The sequence below is a fragment of the Pieris rapae genome, chromosome 12 (genome assembly GCF_905147795.1).
Source record: "Pieris rapae chromosome 12, ilPieRapa1.1, whole genome shotgun sequence".
Classification (NCBI taxonomy): Eukaryota; Metazoa; Arthropoda; class Insecta; order Lepidoptera; family Pieridae; genus Pieris; species Pieris rapae.
In genome coordinates, this window is record NC_059520.1 from 5,109,892 (window position 1) to 5,132,854 (window position 22,963).

General features: G+C 33.2%; 2 protein-coding genes across 5 annotated transcripts in view; one reads left to right on the top strand and one right to left on the bottom strand.

Moving 5' to 3' along the window:
* The first annotated feature begins 69 nt into the window (after positions 1-69).
* LOC111001836 lies at positions 70-12,397 on the top strand. The gene is made up of 24 exons (XM_022271876.2): positions 70-442; positions 542-712; positions 833-1,092; positions 1,345-1,523; positions 1,939-2,020; positions 2,313-2,543; positions 2,877-3,129; positions 3,322-3,488; positions 3,997-4,123; positions 4,531-4,597; positions 5,129-5,395; positions 5,947-6,010; positions 6,079-6,122; positions 6,210-6,293; positions 6,362-6,807; positions 6,879-7,209; positions 7,274-8,139; positions 8,212-8,231; positions 8,293-9,748; positions 9,816-9,956; positions 10,026-10,142; positions 10,284-10,502; positions 11,009-11,129; positions 11,587-12,397. The coding sequence occupies exons 1-24, from the start codon at positions 176-178 to the stop codon at positions 11,700-11,702; spliced, it is 6,096 nt and encodes a 2,031-aa protein (XP_022127568.2). The 5' UTR covers positions 70-175; the 3' UTR covers positions 11,703-12,397.
* Positions 12,398-12,539: 142 nt separating this feature from the next.
* LOC111001832 (voltage-dependent calcium channel type A subunit alpha-1) overlaps positions 12,540-22,963 on the bottom strand; it is a 33,181-nt gene continuing 22,757 nt past the window's right edge. For 3 of the 4 annotated variants that reach the window (XM_045630310.1, XM_045630312.1, XM_045630311.1), the window contains exons 33-40: positions 21,611-21,783; positions 21,321-21,336; positions 20,323-20,441; positions 19,798-19,943; positions 18,370-18,453; positions 17,563-17,753; positions 17,335-17,444; positions 12,540-17,122 (exon numbers count right to left, since the gene is read on the bottom strand). In XM_045630310.1, the coding sequence (XP_045486266.1) occupies positions 16,927-17,122; positions 17,335-17,444; positions 17,563-17,753; positions 18,370-18,453; positions 19,798-19,943; positions 20,323-20,441; positions 21,321-21,336; positions 21,611-21,783 (1,035 nt within the window). In that variant the 3' untranslated portion in view covers positions 12,540-16,926. The remainder of the gene's footprint in view (positions 17,123-17,334; positions 17,445-17,562; positions 17,754-18,369; positions 18,454-19,797; positions 19,944-20,322; positions 20,442-21,320; positions 21,337-21,610; positions 21,784-22,963) is intronic. The other variant, XM_045630309.1, reaches the window with a different exon arrangement.

Here is a 22,963-nt window from a genome sequence, read left to right on the forward strand (position 1 = left end):
TTTGACACTTTGAGTTGTTTCTATTTGAGTAGTGTTATTTTGTAAGTAAATTGTCAAACCAAAAAAAAAACAAAAACGCCGGTATAAACAAACATGTGAACATCATGAATGTCGTCAACGATCTCCGTGATATGAACAGAGTCACTTTCTAAAATCATCAGTTTTTATTAGGAAAATGATTATCGCCCTGCAAACTCTTCTATTTTTTCGTGAAGCTCTTATACGTGCACTGGACGCATTTCTAAGGCCATATTACAACAACTTCAGCTTAGCTCTGACCAGACAAGGTGATGTTTCGGACGACGAAGATTCTGAAGATCATGTATTTGCAGAGTACCATGACGAAAAAGGAGTGGTCTTTTTCCCGCCTGTGTACGTTCAGAGATATGCAGCAGTAACCGACTGCCTTATGGCCGACAATTGGTGTGGACGACTAGAAAAGGTTTGTAAAATACTATGTTGTAAATATCCAGGCCCAATTTTCTGTATGTAAATATTTTTTCACGTACTTAATCATATTTACGGATGATATTATTTAAAGGTTGTGGAGTTAGGATATCATGATCTGAGCTTTATCAAATACCTCAAAGAAGTGCCAGGGATCCAGCATATCATGGGTGTGGATATTGAGGCTATTCCTTTGCAAAGCTCTTCTGATCTCCTTGGAAGTGAAGATTACGGACAAAAGCGGGAAAATCCACTTAAAATAACGGTGAGATACTTCAAAACCTCTATAAATATATTTTTTATATTGTGAAGAGAGTGTTTAGTTCTTTTTATTATTTTTACTGTAATGTTAAACAACTTAATTAAAACTTCTTTATTATTTTAGCTATTCCAAGGCAATGCTGCTGATCCTGACTATAGACTAATAGGGTGTGATGCAGTGGTAGCTATTGAAATGATTGAACACATGCTCCCACACGATCTAGAAAGATTTATACATACAGTATTTGGCTTTATAAAACCATGGGTAGTGGTCCTTACAACCCCTAATGGGGATTTTAATGTTTTATTTAAATCCTTGGAGAATAATGGATTAAGAAGATTAGATCATTTTTTTGAATGGAGCAGAGAACAGTTTCATGATTGGTAACAATTTTTAACAATAGCCTTATTGTAAAAGTATCTTTTGGTCCAGATTCTATAACAATCAAACTCATCAATTTTGTCACTATTTTATTATGTTATTTAAGTTAGAACTAAGGTAATGTGTTCGATAAATACACCACAAAAAGATGTGAACAATGCGAGAGTATCTTCTGATAGTTTAATTTTTCACAATATAAATAGGATATTTATACAATTACATACAGCTATTATTTATAACTATATAAACTCTAGGTGCAGCAATGTAGTTCTACGTTATCCAGATTATACAGTTACATGCAAAGGGATTGGTCCAGGTCCACCTGACAGTACACAATTAGGGTGCTGTACCCAGATGGCAGTCTTTGTCGCAAAAGACTACCACAAGCAACAAGAATTGGACCTTAATAGTTTAGCACTTGTTGCAAGTAAAGGTATGCAGTAAACATACTACATAAATATTTAAATTGTAATGGTTATGAACAAGAGTTTTAATTTGATTATATGACTCTTTGTTAGAAGTATTTAGGAATCTTCAGAGACAGATTGCCATTTGATAATGTGATCAATTTAAGCCTATTGAAATTGAGTAATGTAAGAAATTTGGGTGTATATCAGTTTATAAAGTTTTATTTTTATATATTGACATATTGGAATTAAATATTATCTCAGATATTTGGTTATGAATTTAGCATATAAAGCACTTTTAGTGTTAAATATATTTCTGTTTTTTAGGGAAATAATTAACACCAGGAATCTAGTTGTTATTAGAATTATAATATATGAAACTAATATCTTATTATATTTTAAGTTAATTGGTTTTAATTAAGAAGCATAATTTTATTCCAGACATTTCAAGTTTAAGCATAGAAGACATGACATCCAGTTATGAGTGTATTCCTGATAACAAGATCTTGTGCTTAACAAATGAGTAAGTTTATTATTATTATACCTTTAGGTTCTTGCTTTATGATGTATTTTAGAATGCACAAAAGTTTTACTTAATATTGTCAACATTTTTAATTTTTCTACTTAAACAATACCCATGAGGTATATTTTCTTTGCATATGACTTCCAATTGGTTTGAAATTAATTCAAAAGTTTATTAAAATGAGGGTATTATGAAAATCATCTGTTCTCAGTTTTGCAGCTATTGTTCAACAAAAACTTCAATAACAATAAACACAATAACTACTTATTTATATTAAGAAATGTTTTCCCAGTGTTGAACTATACCCAGAAATATCATCAAACAAGCAGTCCTGTGTCACTATAGTCTTAACATCCCCGATGTACTCCTATCATGCCATAGAGTATGATGACAAATCATTCCAGTGTAATTTAGATACAGAACTGGAAAAAGGATTCCTCTTTGAGGATGAACCTTATCGTGTTTTAGTACCAAGGAGGAAACGGCTTTATAAAATATATGAGATTGAAGATGTGAATAACAGGTTTTGCTATTCTTTCATAGCTTAAATGTATAAAAAATCGTTTAGACTATAAAACTTAGTAATGGATTTTTCTAACTCTAAACTTGCATCATGCAATTTTTTCAAGGGATTGTCAAAAATTACAACAGGCTGAAATGTTATGTAAAATTGTTTAGTATATATATGAAAAAAAAAAAATTATCTTCATCTTGTTTATTTGGACATCATCAGGCGGATGCCAACTAATTATATAAATATGTATGCATATATTTTGAAAATATCTTTAAAATATTATAGAAATTATTATATATAATTAAATAGAATTTTTTTACCTCATATTGTAAAACATTCCAGGCTGAATTGTTCAACATTACAAGTGAAAAAGTTTTCAAAAACAGCTCAAAATGTAATAGCCAAGAATAAAATAGATTCGTCTTTCACTCGCGAAGTTGTAGATGAGATCCGCCATTTGAAGAAAATGTTGAATTTGAACAAGGAATGCGAATGTACTGGGGAGCATACGTGGTTCAATATCAATTGGGGCGAAAATGCTCCTTATTGGAACCAATACTATAAGGTCGTGAGGGAGTATAGCTATCCTTTTGAGGTATGTACCATTATCCATACTCGATTTTTTCTCTACCCGAATAAAACATGTTTTTTGAAAACTACCTGAAGGTAGATCACTTATAATACGCGTTAACATTTTATGTGTAAATTTGTTGAAAGCCTTATGATCAAATTCTTAAGGATAAAAGCCTAATAAATGACGTCTACAAGAATTTTATTTGAATTGCAGAGAAAATCAGACGATAGTCGTATTTTAGACCTGTTATCTGAAGAGATCAATCGCCTCGTTGACAAACAATGGGATGATGACTTCCCGTCTGAGGGCAACTTGGAAATACCGTTGCGTCTTCTGATGGATGTGGTCGCTCACTTAACTAATGACGTTGATAAAGTCAAGTGAGCATGTCTTTTTTTATATTTCATATTAATAAATCTAAGAACCATGATCACCAAATTTAGACGAAAGACGCAGCTCAAGTTAATTCGGTAATACTATAAAATAAATTTTTTGTATCATACATTTTTTGTATCCTAATAAAATTAATGTTTATTAGGATACAAAAAATGTATCCTAATAAACATTTGCTAAAGTTTTTTTGTATATGTTAAGCCTTTTGAAAATAAAATCATCTTAATTGTGTATAAACGATTCTCGCTGACTATAGGTTGCTTAAAGTTATTATCCGGGCTATTGACGAGATTTTCAGGTTTTTGCTCAAAATATATATTTTACATTGACGATAAAATTCAAATATTAGTAGAACCGCGTAAAAGGTATCTATACAATGTCGGTCTACATCTTTAAGAACGATTAATGTCATCCAACCTTCAAAATATTTTTTTCGCTAGGAATGGAAGCCAAGACTTATCCCCATAGAATTACTATTTAGTTGTCTTTTTTCAGGGAGCTGTTAGAGTGGAATGGATATCAAGTAGTAGATGATGTTGTGATTCACTCTCGTCTAATAGTGGATACAACTTCTGTGGGAACTCATGATGACGACTGGCCTGATAACGACACAGTTTCTGATGTAAATAATTTTGTTTGTTTATAGTATAGTACAGTCGCGACCTAAAAGATAGAGTTGTGTGTAGTGGATTGATTTATGAATAGTTGACTGCGACGTATAAAGTTACGTATACGCGGGGCGTATACGTATTTATAATTTGTGTGTTAAACAATTAAAAAGATTTTATATAATAACGCAAAAAGGTTAAGGCTCCTAAATAATTTATTTAATAATGTTTAAGTTTAATTACATACACTGTAAGGAAAGAAGAGATATTTTGTTAAGTAAAAATAATAAAAATTGTAATGATATTATTTTTTTATTTAGTTCCCGAAATATTCTTCGGTTTACGCGACTCCACATTTAATTTTTTTTTTCTTGGCAAATGTGCAAGATGCTCATTTGTACAAACCATGGTAATATTTCAGTGGGACATATCAGAGGTGCATTCCACTTCGCTTTCGGACGGAAGTACCAATATGCCTGATTATTACGGTGTGGCAATTTAAAATGTTTTTGTTAAATATGTAATATTTGAGATTGCAAGAGTTTTGATACGTGATACTATTGATTAACCATATTGCATAGGAAATTATAAGCAGAATTGTAGCAGTACTAGATAGACATGTAATTTTTTTTTGTATCAAGAATCTTAGTAATTATTTTCATTCGCATAGACATTATCCTTATCACTCGGTCAACTTCGTCATAGTTGTTCTTTAACACCATGTAATACTAGTTATACCTACATTTTACACTTCACAATCCTGATCTGGTTTGTGCTGCCACCTGGCGTATATGTCACTAATTACCAGTGAACCTAATAATTGTTTCGTTTAGAAAAGAGAACTGTGGACTTTAAACGCAAAAACAAAGTCATATTGCAGGGCTATATATGGTGTTTATATCCATATCTCTTATACATCTCAAATATCTTTGTGAAACACAATTCTAAGCAGAGCCTGTTAGGATGATGATACAAGTCGGCATTCATATTTAAAATCGAGTTTAAACAAAATCTTGCAGGCCGTTGTCTTCGCAAAGCTTTAGACCACAAAGTGCGTAAATTGCGTTCATTGCTCTCCGCTGACGAGGATATAACCAGTGAATTGGATAGAGTTGTGTGTCGTCTTATGAAGTTAGCACTTCATACGACGAGAAACAGGCAATGCCTTGTGCCATCTAGTTGGGTCCAGTGTAAACTTTTTGATTTACTTACACTAACAGAGAAGGCTATAGAAAGACGAAGGAAACACTATTTTGAAGAGTCTATGTTGAAAGCTATAGATAACGGTAAGTTTTTTGGAAAGTGCAGATATATTCATTATATTTGTTATAGAATATTTGACCTTTTTTTTTATTTATGTACCTGTAATAATCTAAATCTATAATTTGAAATTGCCTAAATGTCAAAAACCAGCCTACGTACCTTGTTTTTTTATCGATTAAAAGCTTGCGTATCACAAAATACTATTTTTAATGTGACAAGCACTTATAATATTAAACAAAACAAATGTTATAATATAATATAAATAATGGTCTGATTATCATATAGGTAAAGTCATTAGCAGTCTTTGTCAATAGCGACCAAACTTTAACTAAAAGTTTTAAGGCCATCAATGTAACTAAAACTCATGTTTCAGTAATTTTATTTTTTTCATGTTTATTGTTTTTAGTCGTGGTTACCTGCGCAAAATTAGACAAATCTCGATGGTTTTTACTACGTTTTACAATATAGGCTGTAAATAGCTTCCACGGAGACATGTTCACGTCACGTACTTGTACGCAAACATAATTAGACTATATATATGTACTATATATCTTTATATGATTATTCATTTCAGGTAAATCTGAAGATAAAAATTCTATATTGGCACTAATCAACGTGAAGTTGGAAAATCGGAGAGCGTATGTGTGATTACATGATTTTATTTATTGAATCGCTAAGTTGTCGTTAAAATGTATTTTGTTTTCAGTGATGAAATAATGCATAAATATCGAAATTTGATCGAGCCACTAAGTAAGGATAATTTTTATTTTTTAGGTAAAATTGTGTGTCAGTCACATAACTTTATATTGTATAATTATTAATATTATAAAATTACAGGAACTTTCGATGAAGAAAAATTTAAATTATCAGAAAATTGTATAGAGGAATTAGATCTAGAAGACGATACTGAGTTTTTTCAAGGTACTTTTTCTAATAAACAATGCAATTTTTATAGGCATTATTATATCTATTTATATAACATTTCACAGATGAAAAGCAAAATCTGCAGATAGTTTCTGATCAGATCTCGCATGATGAAGAGGTTGAAAGAGTTTTGCAAAAGCCTAAAACCAAATTGGACATTGTTAGGGAATGGATTGGTGGAGATTATAAAAATATATTTCCGTCATACCATTATGACATGGACGTTTCCAAATCTACATATCCATATCAGATACAAAATAAAGAAAGTAATTATTCTGTGGCTGAGTACTTGGACAAGGTTGATATTACTTCTCCGTCAAGTGGTACTGTTGACGACAAAATCAAATTTGACAGAAAGCCTAAAAAAACTCACCCAAAAATTGCAAAAAAGTCATCCAAGAGAAAAGTCAATTATACTTTTCTGCTTAAAAAATATTACGGCAAATTTGGAGATACAGATACAATGTCTAAAAATAAAGCACAACACAAGCGCACAAATGCGGCGGCTCCGGTACGCATCATCTGTATACATAATTTCAAAGATCGAGTTACAAAAACACTAATCGCTATAATTTATTTTAGATACCTAATAGCTTAATAGAGCTCTGTAGAAATACAGAAAAGGAAAATGTTAAAACTGAAATAGAAGGCTGTAAAATTTTTGATGTATCGGATTATGTAAATTATGATAATATAGCAGCTACTGAAAAAGGCCATATCATAAGTATAATTACGCAAGATTCAGAGGAGCAAGTCGCTTTGACACGGTCCATTGGCACTGATCCTGGCCCCATCATTGTTGACCACGAAACTGCTCTTGAAACAGTTATTAATATCACAAAACATGATAGTCTTTGCAATTTTAAAGAATCTGATTCTGATGATGTTCCAGACCAAATGATATTTTTGTATGGTATGAATCTATATATCATTTTAATACCCTGCACTTAGCTTCTTCAAATATACCATTCTTACAGATATTAATGAGCCAAGTACCTCAAAAGGCATACGTCGCGGAGGCCTAGACGTACAGTGTGGCCCAGATGATGTCCCACATTGCGATATGCTGTCTGCAACTACATCTTTTACCAAGTTCCCAAAACTGTTTTCAAAAGGTATCAAAATAGAACATTCGACGACAAACATTTTATGTTGTAAGAAGACTTTTGACGAAGGAACTTCACCTGATTTTACTTGCCCTTATAAGTCGGCCCATCCTTATATGGGTATTCGGATAATTGATTCTGACCCAAAAATTCAAGATAAAAATGTAACTGAGTCCACCACTATCACAACACATGATTTTTTAGATGATACTTTAAAATGTTGTGACCCAAAAACGACTATAATAAAATCTGTTTCTGTTAATAAAACTGATGATACAAAATCATCGAAGGGGCGGTTATCACCAATACTTAAAAGTGACGTACAAATCCAGTCAGGTGACAGTAAAGTTGATATCGGCAAAAAGTCACCCGTTAGGGTGAGATCAAAGCTGAGCTGTGGTGGGATTCATGTTCACAGTTTCAAGGATAGAGAAGTCTCGCAAGACGTAATTTTTCAAGGAGGATGGAATGAGATAACGCCCGATAAACATGCAAAAAATAATAACAAAAAAACGGTCCCTAAAAAAGTCGTATATACTATGAAAAAACTAAAACGTGGTTCTAATACATCTGTAAAAAATCATGGTAATAGTGATGTTAATAATGCCTTAAAAAGACCAATAAAAATAAGGACCACAAAGCAGATAAGTAAGAAAGAACAAACAAATAAAATTATCCCAAACAAGAAATTTCCACCTACAAGGAATAGAAATATGTTAATGAGGAATGTCAAAAAGGTAATAAAAGACAAATATAAATTAATATTTTATTAGTTTCCGTAAAACTAATAATTTTCCTCCCAATTGCAGGTTTCTTCGAAGACTCGAAGGTAAGCATTTGAATTGCTTTTGCGTTACTAGTTAATTATAAATTATTATTTAATCTTTCAGCCATACGGTTGAGAATACTAATGCCATAAGACATAAAGAAATTACGAAACCAGCTTCTTTTGAAATGCCAAATATTGAACATTATTTACCAGCCTATTTAAAGAGGAACAGGATTGCCGGAGTAAATAAATTTCTGTCTAAAAGCTTGGATACACCCAAACTTATAAATATTAAAAAGCCCCATTTCGCGAGGTCTAACATGGAAGAGAAATGTACTTTGAGACAACAATTAATTAGATGTAACTCAGAAGATGAGAAAAGAAATGATTTAAAGGAAATAAAAGACAATTCAACAGTTTATGTAAGTTATCAAGTGTTTAGGAATGAGGTTAAAAATAAAAGGATCACGGAGAAGGTACAGTCTGCTAACCGCCAAGTAATAGGAAGTAATAGTACGCCAAAACGCAGTGATAGCCCCGACTCTCAGCTTAGTACCTGCTCGTCACCTAACAGTGTGGGCACTGTTCGAGCTGTTTCATCTATTGTCACTGTCGATTCTTGTAAAAAGTGTTCAACGTCGTCAACAACAAATAACCGTAATCCCAATTGTATTATAACTACCCCAAAAAGCAACTTTGGTTCTAAACTTAAAAATATTATTAAGAAAAATAAATACGAAGTGAAAAATGATAACAAAGAAAATATGCCTGCACCGTTAAAAAATGTAAAGCGAGGTATTGTCGGTACAACAAAAAATATATTTAGAGCACACACTAGCTGTGATAAGGCACCTTTGTCTAAAACTAAATTACTTTTAAAAAAATCTAATAATAAATTGCCAAATATCAAAAGTTCGAGTAATTTATTGAAAAAATCCTCGTCTTCATTGTCAGAAAAAGTAATTGACGAGCCTTCTATCAAAATCAATGTACTTCAGTCCAGTCCCTCCGACACTGTACTTATTTTAGAGTCATACAAAGATAAGCCAAAGGTTCTTGATGAAACCAAAATTTTTAATTGTAACAATTCAGTCTCCAAAACTAAAGAACATATTGACGAAGTATGCAGTAACCCCAATTGTATTACATTGGATAGTGCTCTCAGTTTGAAGATTTCAATAAAGCACATGCTGGAAGAAACACTTAAATCTATTCCCGTTACTCCTGAAAGTAATTTAAAAAAAGACATTTTATTTAAAGGCGATGAAAGTTTCAACAACACGTCATCTCCTATAAGTTTTAAAACAGTGGTTGAAAACAAAGATTCATCTTCTTTTAAATTAAGCTTGGAAGAAGCTATGAATACAACGTTCAATAAACTATCAGAGAATGCTAGTTACACAGACGCAGAAAAGACGGAAAAGAAATCATTAGAGTCCATGTGCACTTCATCAAAGCAATCTGAATACTTTTTAGCTGACAACCAATTAGATTTATGTGAATTTTCTTCAATGATAAACGAACCGAGTTATTCTGTTCAAGGATTATTCGAAAGAAAAAACCAGAATATTGTTACGGTAAGAAGTTCAGCCTTGTTTATCGTACTACCAGCAGTAAATACTTAAGCAAGTTATGTTTTTACAGAATGTTGGCGGTCCCATAGCCCTTCAAGCTTTTAGTGGATTTTCTGTGAATGGTATACCTCTCGCTGGAGATCAACCAAAATATATTAATTTAGTTGATCCAGAATCTGGTCTCCTACGTCCACAAATTAACAGACAAACGGTAAGTTTAATTTTAACTACGTATAATAAGATTTAATTAATTATTATGGGTCTTCATTTAATTTTGCAGGAGTCTGAAGAAATTTTGCTGTCTGGAAGATCATCAGATACATATGAATCGTGCTACGTCGACGATGAGTCTTTTGTTCCCAGTTGGTTATTTAATTTGATCAACCAACAGCATTCGGTAAGCATATTTTTATGTCCTAACCTAACCTATATATTATGTCAACGCGTTTCCTTAATAAAACTCATTGATTATATTTAATTGATTCGAAAGGTTTAATATGATAATGAATCAATTTTTTTATAAATTGGATCGATCCAGAACGATGAATCTGAAGAAGACGAGAACCTCGTTCCTTATCCTTTGCCGATAGCTGAGCCAGTGTTAGATATTGACGATGTCGATATTGAGGGAGTGGGCGTAGGCGCGGGAGCCGGCGATGGTCGAGGAGTTCATAGTGACCGCTCGCGGGACAGTTCAGGGCGAGGCACATCACTGAGTTCTAGTGAAACTTCCTCTGATACACCCACAGGGGGCGAGGTACGGATACAAACATTTTAGTTGTATTAGAGATATAATAAGTAACTATAAAACGAATTTGACGAACTCTTGAACGCCTTATGTGTAAAATTTGTAAGAAATCGTCATCAAACATCCAGGATATGTTGATATGTGTATCACTGATATATCGAAATATTATGATGTCCGTGTTTCAGGAATATATATGAATGATGGTTCCAACGAACAATTTAACAAATTTAAGTTTCTGCACTTCTCATTTCCGTACAATTTATAGTTATATATTTTTCTTGAAATGTCGGAAGAGGCAGGAGCAAATAAACGCATTTCGATACACTAGGGGTAACATACCGAAATTTCCGTGAGTTTTAAAATTCAGGAGTCTGTGTGTCTTGTTTTCTAATCTCACCTTAGCGGATTCATAACTGTATTCTCTAATTGTTATTCATTTTGTGTTCGCATAATTCTTAATAAATATTTAAACAAATCCACACTTAATATTGTAAGAAAATAAATGAATATTTCAGGCTGTTATAGTGGATCCATCAACTTTCGTGGGTCTCTATGAGTTTGTTCATGAAGCGGCAGATTCCACGAATTTTGATCGGCCAAACGAATCACCAGATACATCATTTACAACTGCTGAAGGTATGTTGAGACTTGTTAAATTCAACATGAAATGAATGTATAGACGTGGCATCTACTGCAAAAATTGCTAATATATCGCCATGAAAACTAACTTTTATTACACTCTTGTACTTGTTTAAATTGTTTTAACGCTGTCATTAAACTAGATGTGTCTGAAATGAGAAACGATGGATATGTCGCAGCCAACTAGCTGAATTAGCCGTTTAAATAATAACCTCAACTAAAAGGCGCTGTTTATCTAGCGGCCTAATTGATATTTAGAGCTGTTTCATCTTTTTCATATTTCAATTAGCCAGCCAGTTTATAAACTGTTGCAACAAAAGACATACATACATTATTTAAATTAATCAAAATAATGTCGGAATGCGGTTTGAAATTAAGTCTAGCCATTATTATTTTTGAGATATTTTTGAGTATTCGTCAACATTCTCAGTTATAAAGCTACAAAATATTTCAGCCGACACCGGGGATGTCAATCGCCCAAGATCCCGCAGTAGGACTGTCGCCAGTGACATCGATGCCGACGTCAGCTCACTTGACACCGATGCTGTCGATTCTGACAATTTTGAATGAGTCTTATTCCAATTTCGAACATTGTCAAAATTAAAACGCGGTCTTTAATAGAAACATAGTGTACATACTATTCTTATTAAATTATTGTACGTCTGTATTACAGCTTTTTTACGTTTATATGCTGTGCTATAGGGGTATATACCTTGAAGAATTAATGGATCAGACAATTTTGAATAAAAAAAATAATTACTGTTTTTAAAAATATGTTGCATATACTATTTTAAAAAACGGATTAAAAAAAACAGCAACAGCAACAAACCTATATGGAACCAGCGAGTTGTTTTTGCCCGTTTGCCCCATAATAAAAATAATGTGTATTATTGAGCACAATCCGTTATCCTGATTTTAATATTTATGTTAAAATATTTGGATCCAGAAAATAACTGATTATGTATTGATATTTTTTTCTTATGTAGTTCGCAATTATATAAAAATTTCGTGTTTTGGACTTCAATAAATTCAGCTTAGATCCAAACTTATTCGAACTTAATTTCTGCATTAATATTACCTTTACTATCGATTTTTTAGTTCTACGAAACATCGACATTTGTTTATCATAGGGCCATGTATGCTTATCGGTCTAATAAAAAACAGTCGCATTTACGAGTCTAAGGGTATGGTATGGTAAGGTGTGGTATGGTATGGGTATGGTATTGTATTGTATTCAAAACGATTCATATAACTATTACTCTCCTGTGTCAAAATGAAATACGTGTTTGTCGTAAGACTCATTTCAATGACGTGTATTATTATTAGAGAAAACAAGAGAAGAAACTTATTTCAATTACGAGAGAAAAAAAGTGGTGAAGAGGTTTTGTTAATCAAAATAAACATTAATTATCGAGGAAATGTCTTCTTGCATTTATTCATATTGTACAATTCTTATAATATGATTCATTCTGCAAAATTTTACAGGCGAGCAAATTCATATATAAAACATTAGCTCCTTTGTATTGTACATAACCATTTTTACCAGTATAGTGAAAACATGCGTATAGTTTTTTTTTAGTTTAGGATAATAAATTACTTAAATACTAATTTAAATTTGGTTCTTTATTAATACAATAATTAGGATGCACTATCCTGCAAAGTTATCGAAACGTACCAAAACATACTATGGTGCTCTCTCGTCGCCGATGAACTTTCTATGCTAAATTTATCATTCATTATACTTCGGCCAACCTTTTATATTACTTTTGACGAAGTTAATTGTCGAAATAAACATAAAGATTTAATTGGATAATTGGCGCTGATCCATTTAAAAAATGACGCGTTGTACTTCCAAGTATTACAAACCAAAGTATGCTCTTCCTAAGTTTACATAAACTAAGAATAATAAAACGTGTTTGTGTTTATAAAATAATTATTAAAGTTGAAATCAATTACTTTTTAAATTTACTGGAGTCGAGAGTAAAATAATTGATTTATCGAAGTATGATGAATCAATTGAAACGACGCAATTATACAAATATAAGGCAGGCGATATGGCCCGAAGCTCCATTTCGCTTGAATCAAATATTACGATTTACCTAAGCGCACTCGATACAACAAAATACAAGTTACTATAACCATTCGTATCAGTAAAAACATTCGGTAGCTTTAAGATACGCGTAGCATAGCTTGAACACGATTATTTATTTGCCATAATAATATACATATCTTACATTTTTTATTATCTAGCTCAACTAGCGTTATCGTCAAAATTAACGAAAAGTTACATTGTGATGTTAATATAACTTAAAATGACATCGAGTAAAACCTAAATTTGCTAAGTAGTCGAAAACAAATTCGCCCTCATCGCGCATACATTAAAAATATATTGAATGTCTTATCTGTAGTAGTTAAGGTAACTAATACGTTCATTATTTTAAGGCAGTGAAACACCCAACTTAAACTCAAGGACAGTCGGGGACGAGTTTACCTAGCTAACATTAATTAACTAGTACATATCACTAGACATTTTCACATGCGACCCTCTACATCGGCCGCGTTATATATTACAATATTTACATGTCTTAAACACATAGGACTGCGACGTAGAAACAAGGGTATCACGAACACAAGCGAGACGCACACGCGAATAACATTACTCTAACCTCTCAGTCATTGAAAGTCCATCGGCTGTATCCTAACGCCCCAACGTAAAACGTAAAGAAGACGATAATTCAAATTGAGTTGATAACAAAGTAAAGCTACAAATGAGATCTTTTATACGTGAATATAATTGGAACAATTTTTACTGGAATACATATAGCATTGAAGGGTGCTACAAATCTGTTATTATCATTAACAACGATACACGAAAACAATAATTACGTTTTAATTTTAAAGCAATTGGTTTGTAACGCTATGATTTTATAAACATTGTCTATAAACTATAATTAAAAACATAACGTGTCAGAATGCACAAAGACACAATCAATACGGCTTTTTACTTGAAGACATCTGTCTCGTTATATTTTCTATTGAAGTATTGAGCTCATTTGATTGAGCTTTGTGTATTAAGACAATAACGATCTTATTCATAAATGTGCTTTAAGTGTACATATAATGATTTATTTTATCACGACACGAGCGATCGCACAATGAATACTTAAGGCTTATAGTACATTTATGATAAGATCGTAAAATTCTAAAGCATTGTAAAAAATCTTTGAATGAACCTACAACCGTTTTAAATTGGTAAGTCACAAGACATGCCTGACATTTGTTATTTAAAAATACAATTTGAAAATGATGAAATAAGCAGTAACCATTTGAAAGACAGTAGTTTCATCCATAACACAGCGCTTCGGCAAAATAAATAACGTTTCTATGCAATCACACTGTCTAATAATAAATTTTATATCATGTTATCACAGAAAAATATTTATTTACAATTTTGTAATATACCTACAGCATGCCTCGCAACATTTTCCGTGATCGATTCATTCCATTTTCTTTTGTATATCTTTTTCAAGAAAAGCTACTGTGGAAAATTGTAAATTAGATTAGCAACGTCTAAGGGAGATTCTAGTGTATAGTAACGTGTTCAAAACATTAAAAGAACAATGAGTATCGAGTTAAGAGCCTTTGGTAATATGAATTATGGACATAACATTGCTTAGTTTTTCCTATACCTATGTTAAATATGAGCCTTTGAGGGTGAAACAGTGATCAAACGAATTAAAACTAATCTTTCTAACATATTTCGTCTCAAGATTTCGAATATTTTGAAGGATTTACGGGAATTGAAAACGTTTAAAGGCTATGCACATGTCGCAGAAACAATATGGACAAGGTTTGAAATAATATTGTCTTAATAATTGTAGAAGACATAACAAGGTTTATCTAGTTAACAAACATATTATCGAAACTTAAAAACTTAAAATTTTGTTGTAAGATTTTATTACGATTACGTAAACGTTTTCCACGTAAAATTCAAATGTAAACCTCAAACCGCATCAAGACTTATAATTATTTTAAATATTTAAAAATGGACTATCCCCACGGATCATTAACTGTTTTATGATTGACAAAGGGAATATATATTATAATTGTGCCATATTTGAAACTTTAGACACCGGAAATTTGAACCTATGCAACGCAAGGTGATATTTTTCACCAATTATTGATTGATGACGTTAGTTTATTTAGCATAAAGCAAGAATATCATTAATATAAAATATACTACACGAAACTATGCCAACAAAACATGCTTAGTCCACGTTTAGCTCTATTTCAGACCACCATTGCTTTTGCGATATGTGATAGCCTTCTGGTCTATATATAACTCTTCAGATATATTACCATATAAAATTTAAATATATTGCATTGCCTAATAAATTGTAATACATATACCTCCAGTCAAACGAACGTTATGTCACATTTGGCTTTGACAACACTATAAAATCTACAACATCCCTAATGTCGCATATAAAATATAGCTTTATAATTAAAGCCGCTTTACAGTTGAGCTGTCCTTATTTGAAATTTGAATGCATGCCACCATAACGTAAGTATTTCACGATTTAAACTGATATTTGGTTATTAATCACAATAAAAATGATGGTAAATTAATTATTATTAATTCAATACAAAGAGTAACGAAGAGATAAAAAACTTAACACTAGATTTTTACAAACGTTAACGCTGAAAAGTAGGGATTTCTCATGAATAAAATAGGTTCCTATATTGTTCAGTTTCTTAAAAGTTCTATTTTGTTAGAAGCTCGACGTTGTTAATCGTTGAATGTTGGTTTAGGCTTTGCTTTGGCTATGTTTATAATGCAAACAAGACTTAATTTAAGTATAAACGTAGACTAAATAAAATATTAATAGAATTTGAACAATGTTTATCTTATATTAAAAAACGTGTGGACGACATCTAAAAAGGTAGATTACCGGGCAATATTAAAGTTTGCTTAAAGTTTCTTTCGCTAAATAACAACCTTCATCACCAAATGTAACAAAACACTAGGTACCTATCGACTGGCCTACACACGATTTAACAATTTTAGTTAATTTTATGCAGAATATCAAAGTTTACGTACAATCCATGCTATTATTTAATTGTATTTATAAGTAACGTAGATATAAAGCACTTGGGGGAAGGACAGCAAATTCAATAAAAATGTTATTTATGTATTAAGTATATTAACTAAGTAAAAATTATTTTGCTATGTAAATATATCATACAATACTCTAGTATTAATTTGTCTGACGATGAAAGGCTAGATTGTTCCAACGTCTAACTGGAATACGAAAAGAGTTGAGCGAGATCCCGAGGGTCCCGTCGTCTAGAGCTGTAGGTACGGCGACGTACCGAGTGTCGGACTGATGAACAATGCGAAGACCTCGGTCCCCTCCTTTCAGCAGGCGGTATTATGATGTAAATTTTTCGTAGTGCAAATTTAATATAGAAAGTTACTTACAATACAGACTAATAACTTTATGTAAAAATCCTAGCACAAACGAGTCGCCTGGCACTGTTTTATACTTCGATTATCTTAACCATAATATAAATCAAAGAGTAAAATTTTAGCGAATTAAAAATTAAATTTTCCAAAACTTTGTAAATACTAGAATTTGGATAGTCGCCCGCGGAAGCGCTCCGGCGGGTCGAGCTAGTCTATCTACACATATACACACGTGGAGTCCCCAACACGTCAGTATGTATGCGCGTGGGTTGCGGGCGAGGCGGGCGGCGCGCGCACGTCCCGCTGGGAGCGCGCGCGGCGGCGCCGCTAGCACCAGTCGTCCTCGTCAGAGTCCGAATGACGCGTGCGCGGCTTGTACCCATTGGGCAGTCGCGTGCCGCTAGGTGAAGGCAGGGCCCGTGCGCCGCCGCCGCGCCCCATCGCCAGCGCTGCCTCGTAGCTTAGCGGCGCCGGTGCATCGTACGTGCGTACGCCGCGTTCGCTCTCGTAGCCCCAACCGCGCCTGTGTATATACATTACAGTATGACATAAGTTTACATTTTTCTATCTGGCAAGCAAAATACTGATTTTCCTTGTATACAATAGCAGTGTCATTTATTATTTATTAATTAGAGGTGACTAGCTAAAGGTAACCTACAACCTTAAACTTTTTCCTTTGGTAATTTTTTTCCAGGAATTTGGCTAACTTTCACTATTCCTTTTAGCCGTTCTTACCTTTCCCTAGATCTATAGTCTCGGTGTATCAGTCTTTCAACTTCTCGCCCATATTCGTACTCATCGTGTAGAGGCTCTAATGGTTCTCGTACTGTATGCCTTAACGATAACTGGAAACGATTTAATCCTGAGTTAATCATGCAATTAAGTATTTTATATTAAGTAAATTAATGATTAATTTAATCATGAGTTAAGGCAAAGAATAGAACACTAGCAATTAGTACTTACGTGTGACGGGCTGTGGCTTATTCTGGCGAGGGGCGGCTGCTTGACCTGCAGCGTGGACGGTTTAGTGGGCGTGGGCGGTAGCTGGCGTCCACGGCCTCGTCGGCCGCCTTCTCGCTCCCACGACCGGTCACGCCACTCTCGCCACTCGCGGTCTTTATCACGATCTCGGTCGCCGCCTATGGGTGCCCAGACTGTCTTTTGAATAATCGAGTAGTTCCTTACCCGGCTTAACTAATTTTAAACGAACGACTACATAATATATTGATGCTGAAATTGAACATGATGATCGAAAAGCGAGGAAAATAAAGTTCATAATGATGAATCGATTATATAGCGAGGTTAACAATAAACAGATGTGCAAACAATTTTCTTATGAATAAAACACATTAGCATTTGCACGCGTTTCACAAATTATACAAATTACGAAGCTAAAATTCCATTGACAAGTAATCGTGCAAATAGGCATCGAATTGGAACGCAGCAAAAGGTCTTCTATTAAGAAAGTCAGTATTGCCAATTCCGAAAAGAATTTAGACCTTTTGCTTTACAAAATGTAACATTTAATATTGGGACTTATAAGGTAAGGAATATCAACCATGGTGAAAAGTGCCAACTTTTTATCTGGTTTGATGAGTATCCTACGTTATGAATATTTGGCGCGTGTTTCGTTGCAAAGTTGAATGACTTTGAGTGTGAAATGCAATGGAAGTATATTTTAAGAGCTGGGATTTAATGTATCTGTATGGCGTTCAGTGCCCGCTCTGGTGGGAACAGTGGGCACTGCGCGTGTGTGGCGAGGACGCTCACCGTAGGTGTGGTGGGGCGGGCTGGGCGACCGCGAGGGCAGGCTCAGGCTGGTCGTGGGATAGGGCGCCCTCCACTCCTTCCCTGCTGTCAGGAATACCTTCATGTACCTTTCACCACGCTTTAGCCTAGTCCGTTGGTTAACCGACCCATACACATTTTATTTTTGCTCATGAAAGTGACGCTAAAAGTTTTGGATTGTAAGGAAGGGAGTCTTTCTACGATAATAATTCATTTTATATTAAATGTGTAATATGTCAAGAAGCATCTAATATTCTTATATCATACGCATTTACAATGTAAATATCTACACTTACGGAGCTATTGACATGGTTTCGTTTAAGCTAAAAGTTAACTAAGCATTTGCATGCTGCATGATACTGTTATCGTTGTGCATGCTATTTTATTGTTTCTGAGCTCAAAGGTAAAGCGTTATTGTGCAGCCAGTAGAGGCTCCAATGTTATGTGGACATGCAGCAGGCAAATCAATAAATTTTCACAAAATATATAATTACAAAAATTACCACACAAACCAAATAGTTACTGTTTCTAAAACTTGAAAAGTATAACCCGTTACATATTACTTATTCTAGTCTATTAAATAAAATATAGCCGATGGATTCAGATATGGTATCTCTAATTAATGGGTTTGCTGAAAAAATTGTGACAAATTCCATTAGAATAGTAAATAGCTACAAAATACTTTTGTACAAAACTAGATTATGAGGCTTCAATATAGCTAATGTACAAATTTCGCTAAAGGTACTAACTTAATATTAAATAGCTTTGTCTCAAATATATTATACCTTATAATTAACTACTTCTACAGATTATGAAACTCTACAACTACTTGTAAGCTAAAATTCCAATCTTCTCACAAAACTTTCAGTGTAACTTCATGAGAAGAAAAATGTTTGCAAAACTGTCGGGTCATAAAACTGAATCTAAATGAAATATAAAAGTAGTTATGATTATGATAAAATATTTTATGTGTGAATACTAATATGAAATTATAATATATAATAATGTTTCACGAAAGTACAGAAGTAGAAAATACTATATTCACTTTAGTGGTTTTAATATGGATATGGATACGTAGATCTAGCAAAAAGCTAGTAGAGTAAATTTGTCGGTACTAAGCCATGATGGAAAGGGTTAAGACATTACAGAGGTACAAGAGATTCATTTTGTATCGCATTTTTAGTAAGTATAACATTAAAAAAAGTGCAATTATAGATGGGATAATTGCATCCTACACTTACTACAAAAATATGGCTTTCGGTTTACCCGACAGTAATTTATTCGACTGAACTCAGCCCCATATTCATTGAATTGTTGAGAATGTACCGTCAAGTTTACGTGCAAAGATATATTTCAATATCTTACAACTATAAGTAGCAGTTAGCTCAAATTACATATAGAACCACCTACCATGGTAATGATGAGGTGCCCTGTGTGTCCGCCCGTGTCTTTGATGTTCATGTTTTACTATCTCGACGACATTATTGACGGTGTCAGAGAAACCGATTTCATGATGATAACCTCCGTAATGTCGTCTTCTAGGACTTGGTGTGCGTCTATGAGCAAAAAATTACTATGATTATGAAACACATTGATCCCGAGATATTGTATACCCAAGAATTTTTGTCAAGATATTGAGGTAGTTGGTTTATTTTATAAAGTACTTTATTGTCCATACATGCATCACAAATGGAAAGTTGGCATGCAAAGTTTTGTTAGTTTTGAAAATATTTTGTTTAAGTTAGTTGATACATTATTTCTCATTAATAACATACCCCCTGACACTAATAAGCGTAGAGCAATAGAATCATCGATGGCACTAAAAACAAAACAAAAATATAAAAAAAACAATCGTTTCTTACCTAGATAAAAAAGAAGCCTATAATTTGAATGTATATCCAATTTGGTAGTAAAAGTTACGGTCCACCAGCTTACCTTAAACTAGATGATCTTCCGTGGTGTCCATTTTGATAGACATGACTTGCTTGTAGTCTTCCTTCGTCTAAAGACTCCATGGAAGCATGGTGAGATCCAACATCTTGTAATTCTAACACCTAGAGAGTAAAGAAAACTATTTAATACTCCGAACTTAAAATTAATTCAAATGAAGAATGTTCGCGTATTTTATTCGTTCGAATGAAAATTACTGTCCCATATTTACAAAATGTTGTTAAAACAACACTTATGCAATATAGAAATTCAAAGGTGCCTCATGCATCCGTGCTTGTGCGGTAGAATAAACAGGTACTTACCGGTGTCTCTGAAACTTATAAACTAAGAAAATATGCAATACCATTTAGATAATAACACATGCAAGCCACCTAATACATGCAAAACATGAATGTTTAAATATTGTGTCTTTCATTGTTTCGCATTTGTTAATGGATGTCAGCATGTTACAATGTCGTAGGTTTGTTAGTGTGGTGTCTAACGAATAAATCATTAGAGCAACAATGTTACATTAATTATATCATTCACTAGTAAACAAAATAAATTATATTGTAGACAATCATCTTCTACATCAAAATATCCTATCATACTGAAAATATTACCTAAACATCAATAACCATCTGTAAAAATTCAAATCATAATTAATGTCAGAACAGCACAAATCTCTAACAACGATAACTGATTACATTAAAGAGCCTAAGGCCTTATACACGAACCACCTAATTAAAAAACAACTCGTTTTAATTCTCACAAACAATAAATAAACATTTATTTATAAAACATTATTAATTCTCGCAACGGCGACTAACAAAGTTACAACATCAACTATCTATGTCAAAGTGCATCAAATCTGTAGTCTATAGCACACCAAACTAAACCATCGCCCACGATTATTATGTTAACAAATTGGAACACCCACTTCCTATACATGTATACAATATAGCAATTTTAATACTGTATCCAGCCATTAGGAAGGTATTCACCTTTTTGTTGTTGTTTCTGGAACAAGAGAGAAAGAAGTTATTATCTTCATTGCTTTGAATATTAAATTTGAAATAGTAGATCGAGTCAATAATTATTATAACTCATTTCATTAGTACAAGAACTTATTGAATCGGTTAGCAGACAGTGAGAATCATACAATGATTAATCTTCTTAATTATTCTTCTAATAATAAGATTAAGCGTATTTGGCCTCTCATCTCAACCACTGATTGTGATATTTTATCATATGAAAACGTTTAAGAATTTGCTTTTAATTTAAATTAACTTACTTGTGGGGTTTCCTTGTACTTCTTCTGGCAAGGTCCATTATTGTATGCGTGTCATCACCTTCCGTTGTAGGAACAGTAATTGGTTGTCCTTCTTGACTTAAGGAGCCTGTCCGAGATCCGTGGCCCAGGCCCGTTGCCGCCACGTCGAGCAAGCAGTTAAAGAAGGACGCCTTCTGTACCAGCCATTTGACTTCATCCTCCCTTCTTCGTATTCACTTGCGCATTCTCATAGCCGACTTAATTTGGCATTTATCCTATTTCTCGTCTAAACGAGCTTCAAGACTTAATTTTTTTGTTTTTATTTACAAAAACAAAAAAATCATCGAATCTCGTAGTACTAATCTACATGAGTTTGCGCAAATGGGTCACACACGATATAAGCGCCGTCACAAATCAAACCAACAAAAACTCGATCATTATTCTAAGTTATATCTGCGCTCTAAGAGATGCTCGTCAGTCGAACGTATTATGTTATATGGCATTATGGAGGTGTATACTGCTAGTATCTGAGGAAATACTAAATATTATGTTAGATATTGGTTTGTCACTTATGTTGATGGTACTTGTTGAATGTCCGGTGTAAGAACCTGTATGCTGAAAGTAAATGTTGAGTTTTGTGAAATATGTATCTCAAAAGCAAGTTGTAGATATTATGCTGAAAATTGTGCGATTAAATTGAAGCCAGAGGCAGTTTTGAAGATAGGTTCATTTAATAAACATGTTTTATATACATACATAGATAATATTTATATTAAGAATTACGTATGATTTTATTTGTTTTTATTGTGCATGCCCAATATTTAGTTGTCACCAAAATGCATTACATATTTATTTAAAAAAAAATGCAGCGGAACAAAAAAGCATCGATCAGATTCCATATCATATATCAGGCTTCAAGACTGGAATGACATACAATTGAGCCGAAATGTAATAAAACTATAAAATAATTATAATATGTAAAAGTGTAAAGAGTGTAAGAATTTGCAAGATAAGTCTGAAATTAAACGTCATGCAAGTTCTGTGATATTTGAAAAGTGTAAAGTATAAAGTTCATTCTAAAAAAATTAACGTATTAGCAAACTTCACAAAATTGAAAACAAAATCTACAAGACACAGTGCCAACTCTACGTAAAATTTCAAACACTGCTTAACACGGATTCAAACCTCTAGACTAGGCTATGTATTTTGCAACTATAGGACAGGTTACTAGGTACGCTTTCAAGAGTTAACCTGGAAACGCTATCGTTATTATTTGGACAAATTTGTGCACATCAGCACATGTTTGTCCAAGCTACCAAGTGAAGTGCGGTATTATGTTAGAAACTGAGGAATCGTACAGCTAATGAAAAATTA

What these genes read in the sequence shown, in the direction of transcription:
- LOC111001836 (XM_022271876.2), top strand. Translation starts at nt 176, where the DNA reads ATGATTATCGCCCTGCAAACTCTTCTATTTTTTCGTGAAGCTCTTATA. An exon ending in ATCTTGTGCTTAACAAATGA is followed by an intron (nt 2,021 to 2,312) that starts GTAAGTTTATTA and finishes ATGTTTTCCCAG; the next exon opens with TGTTGAACTATACCCAGAAA. An exon ending in TAATGAGGAATGTCAAAAAG is followed by an intron (nt 8,140 to 8,211) that starts GTAATAAAAGAC and finishes TCCCAATTGCAG; the next exon opens with GTTTCTTCGAAGACTCGAAG.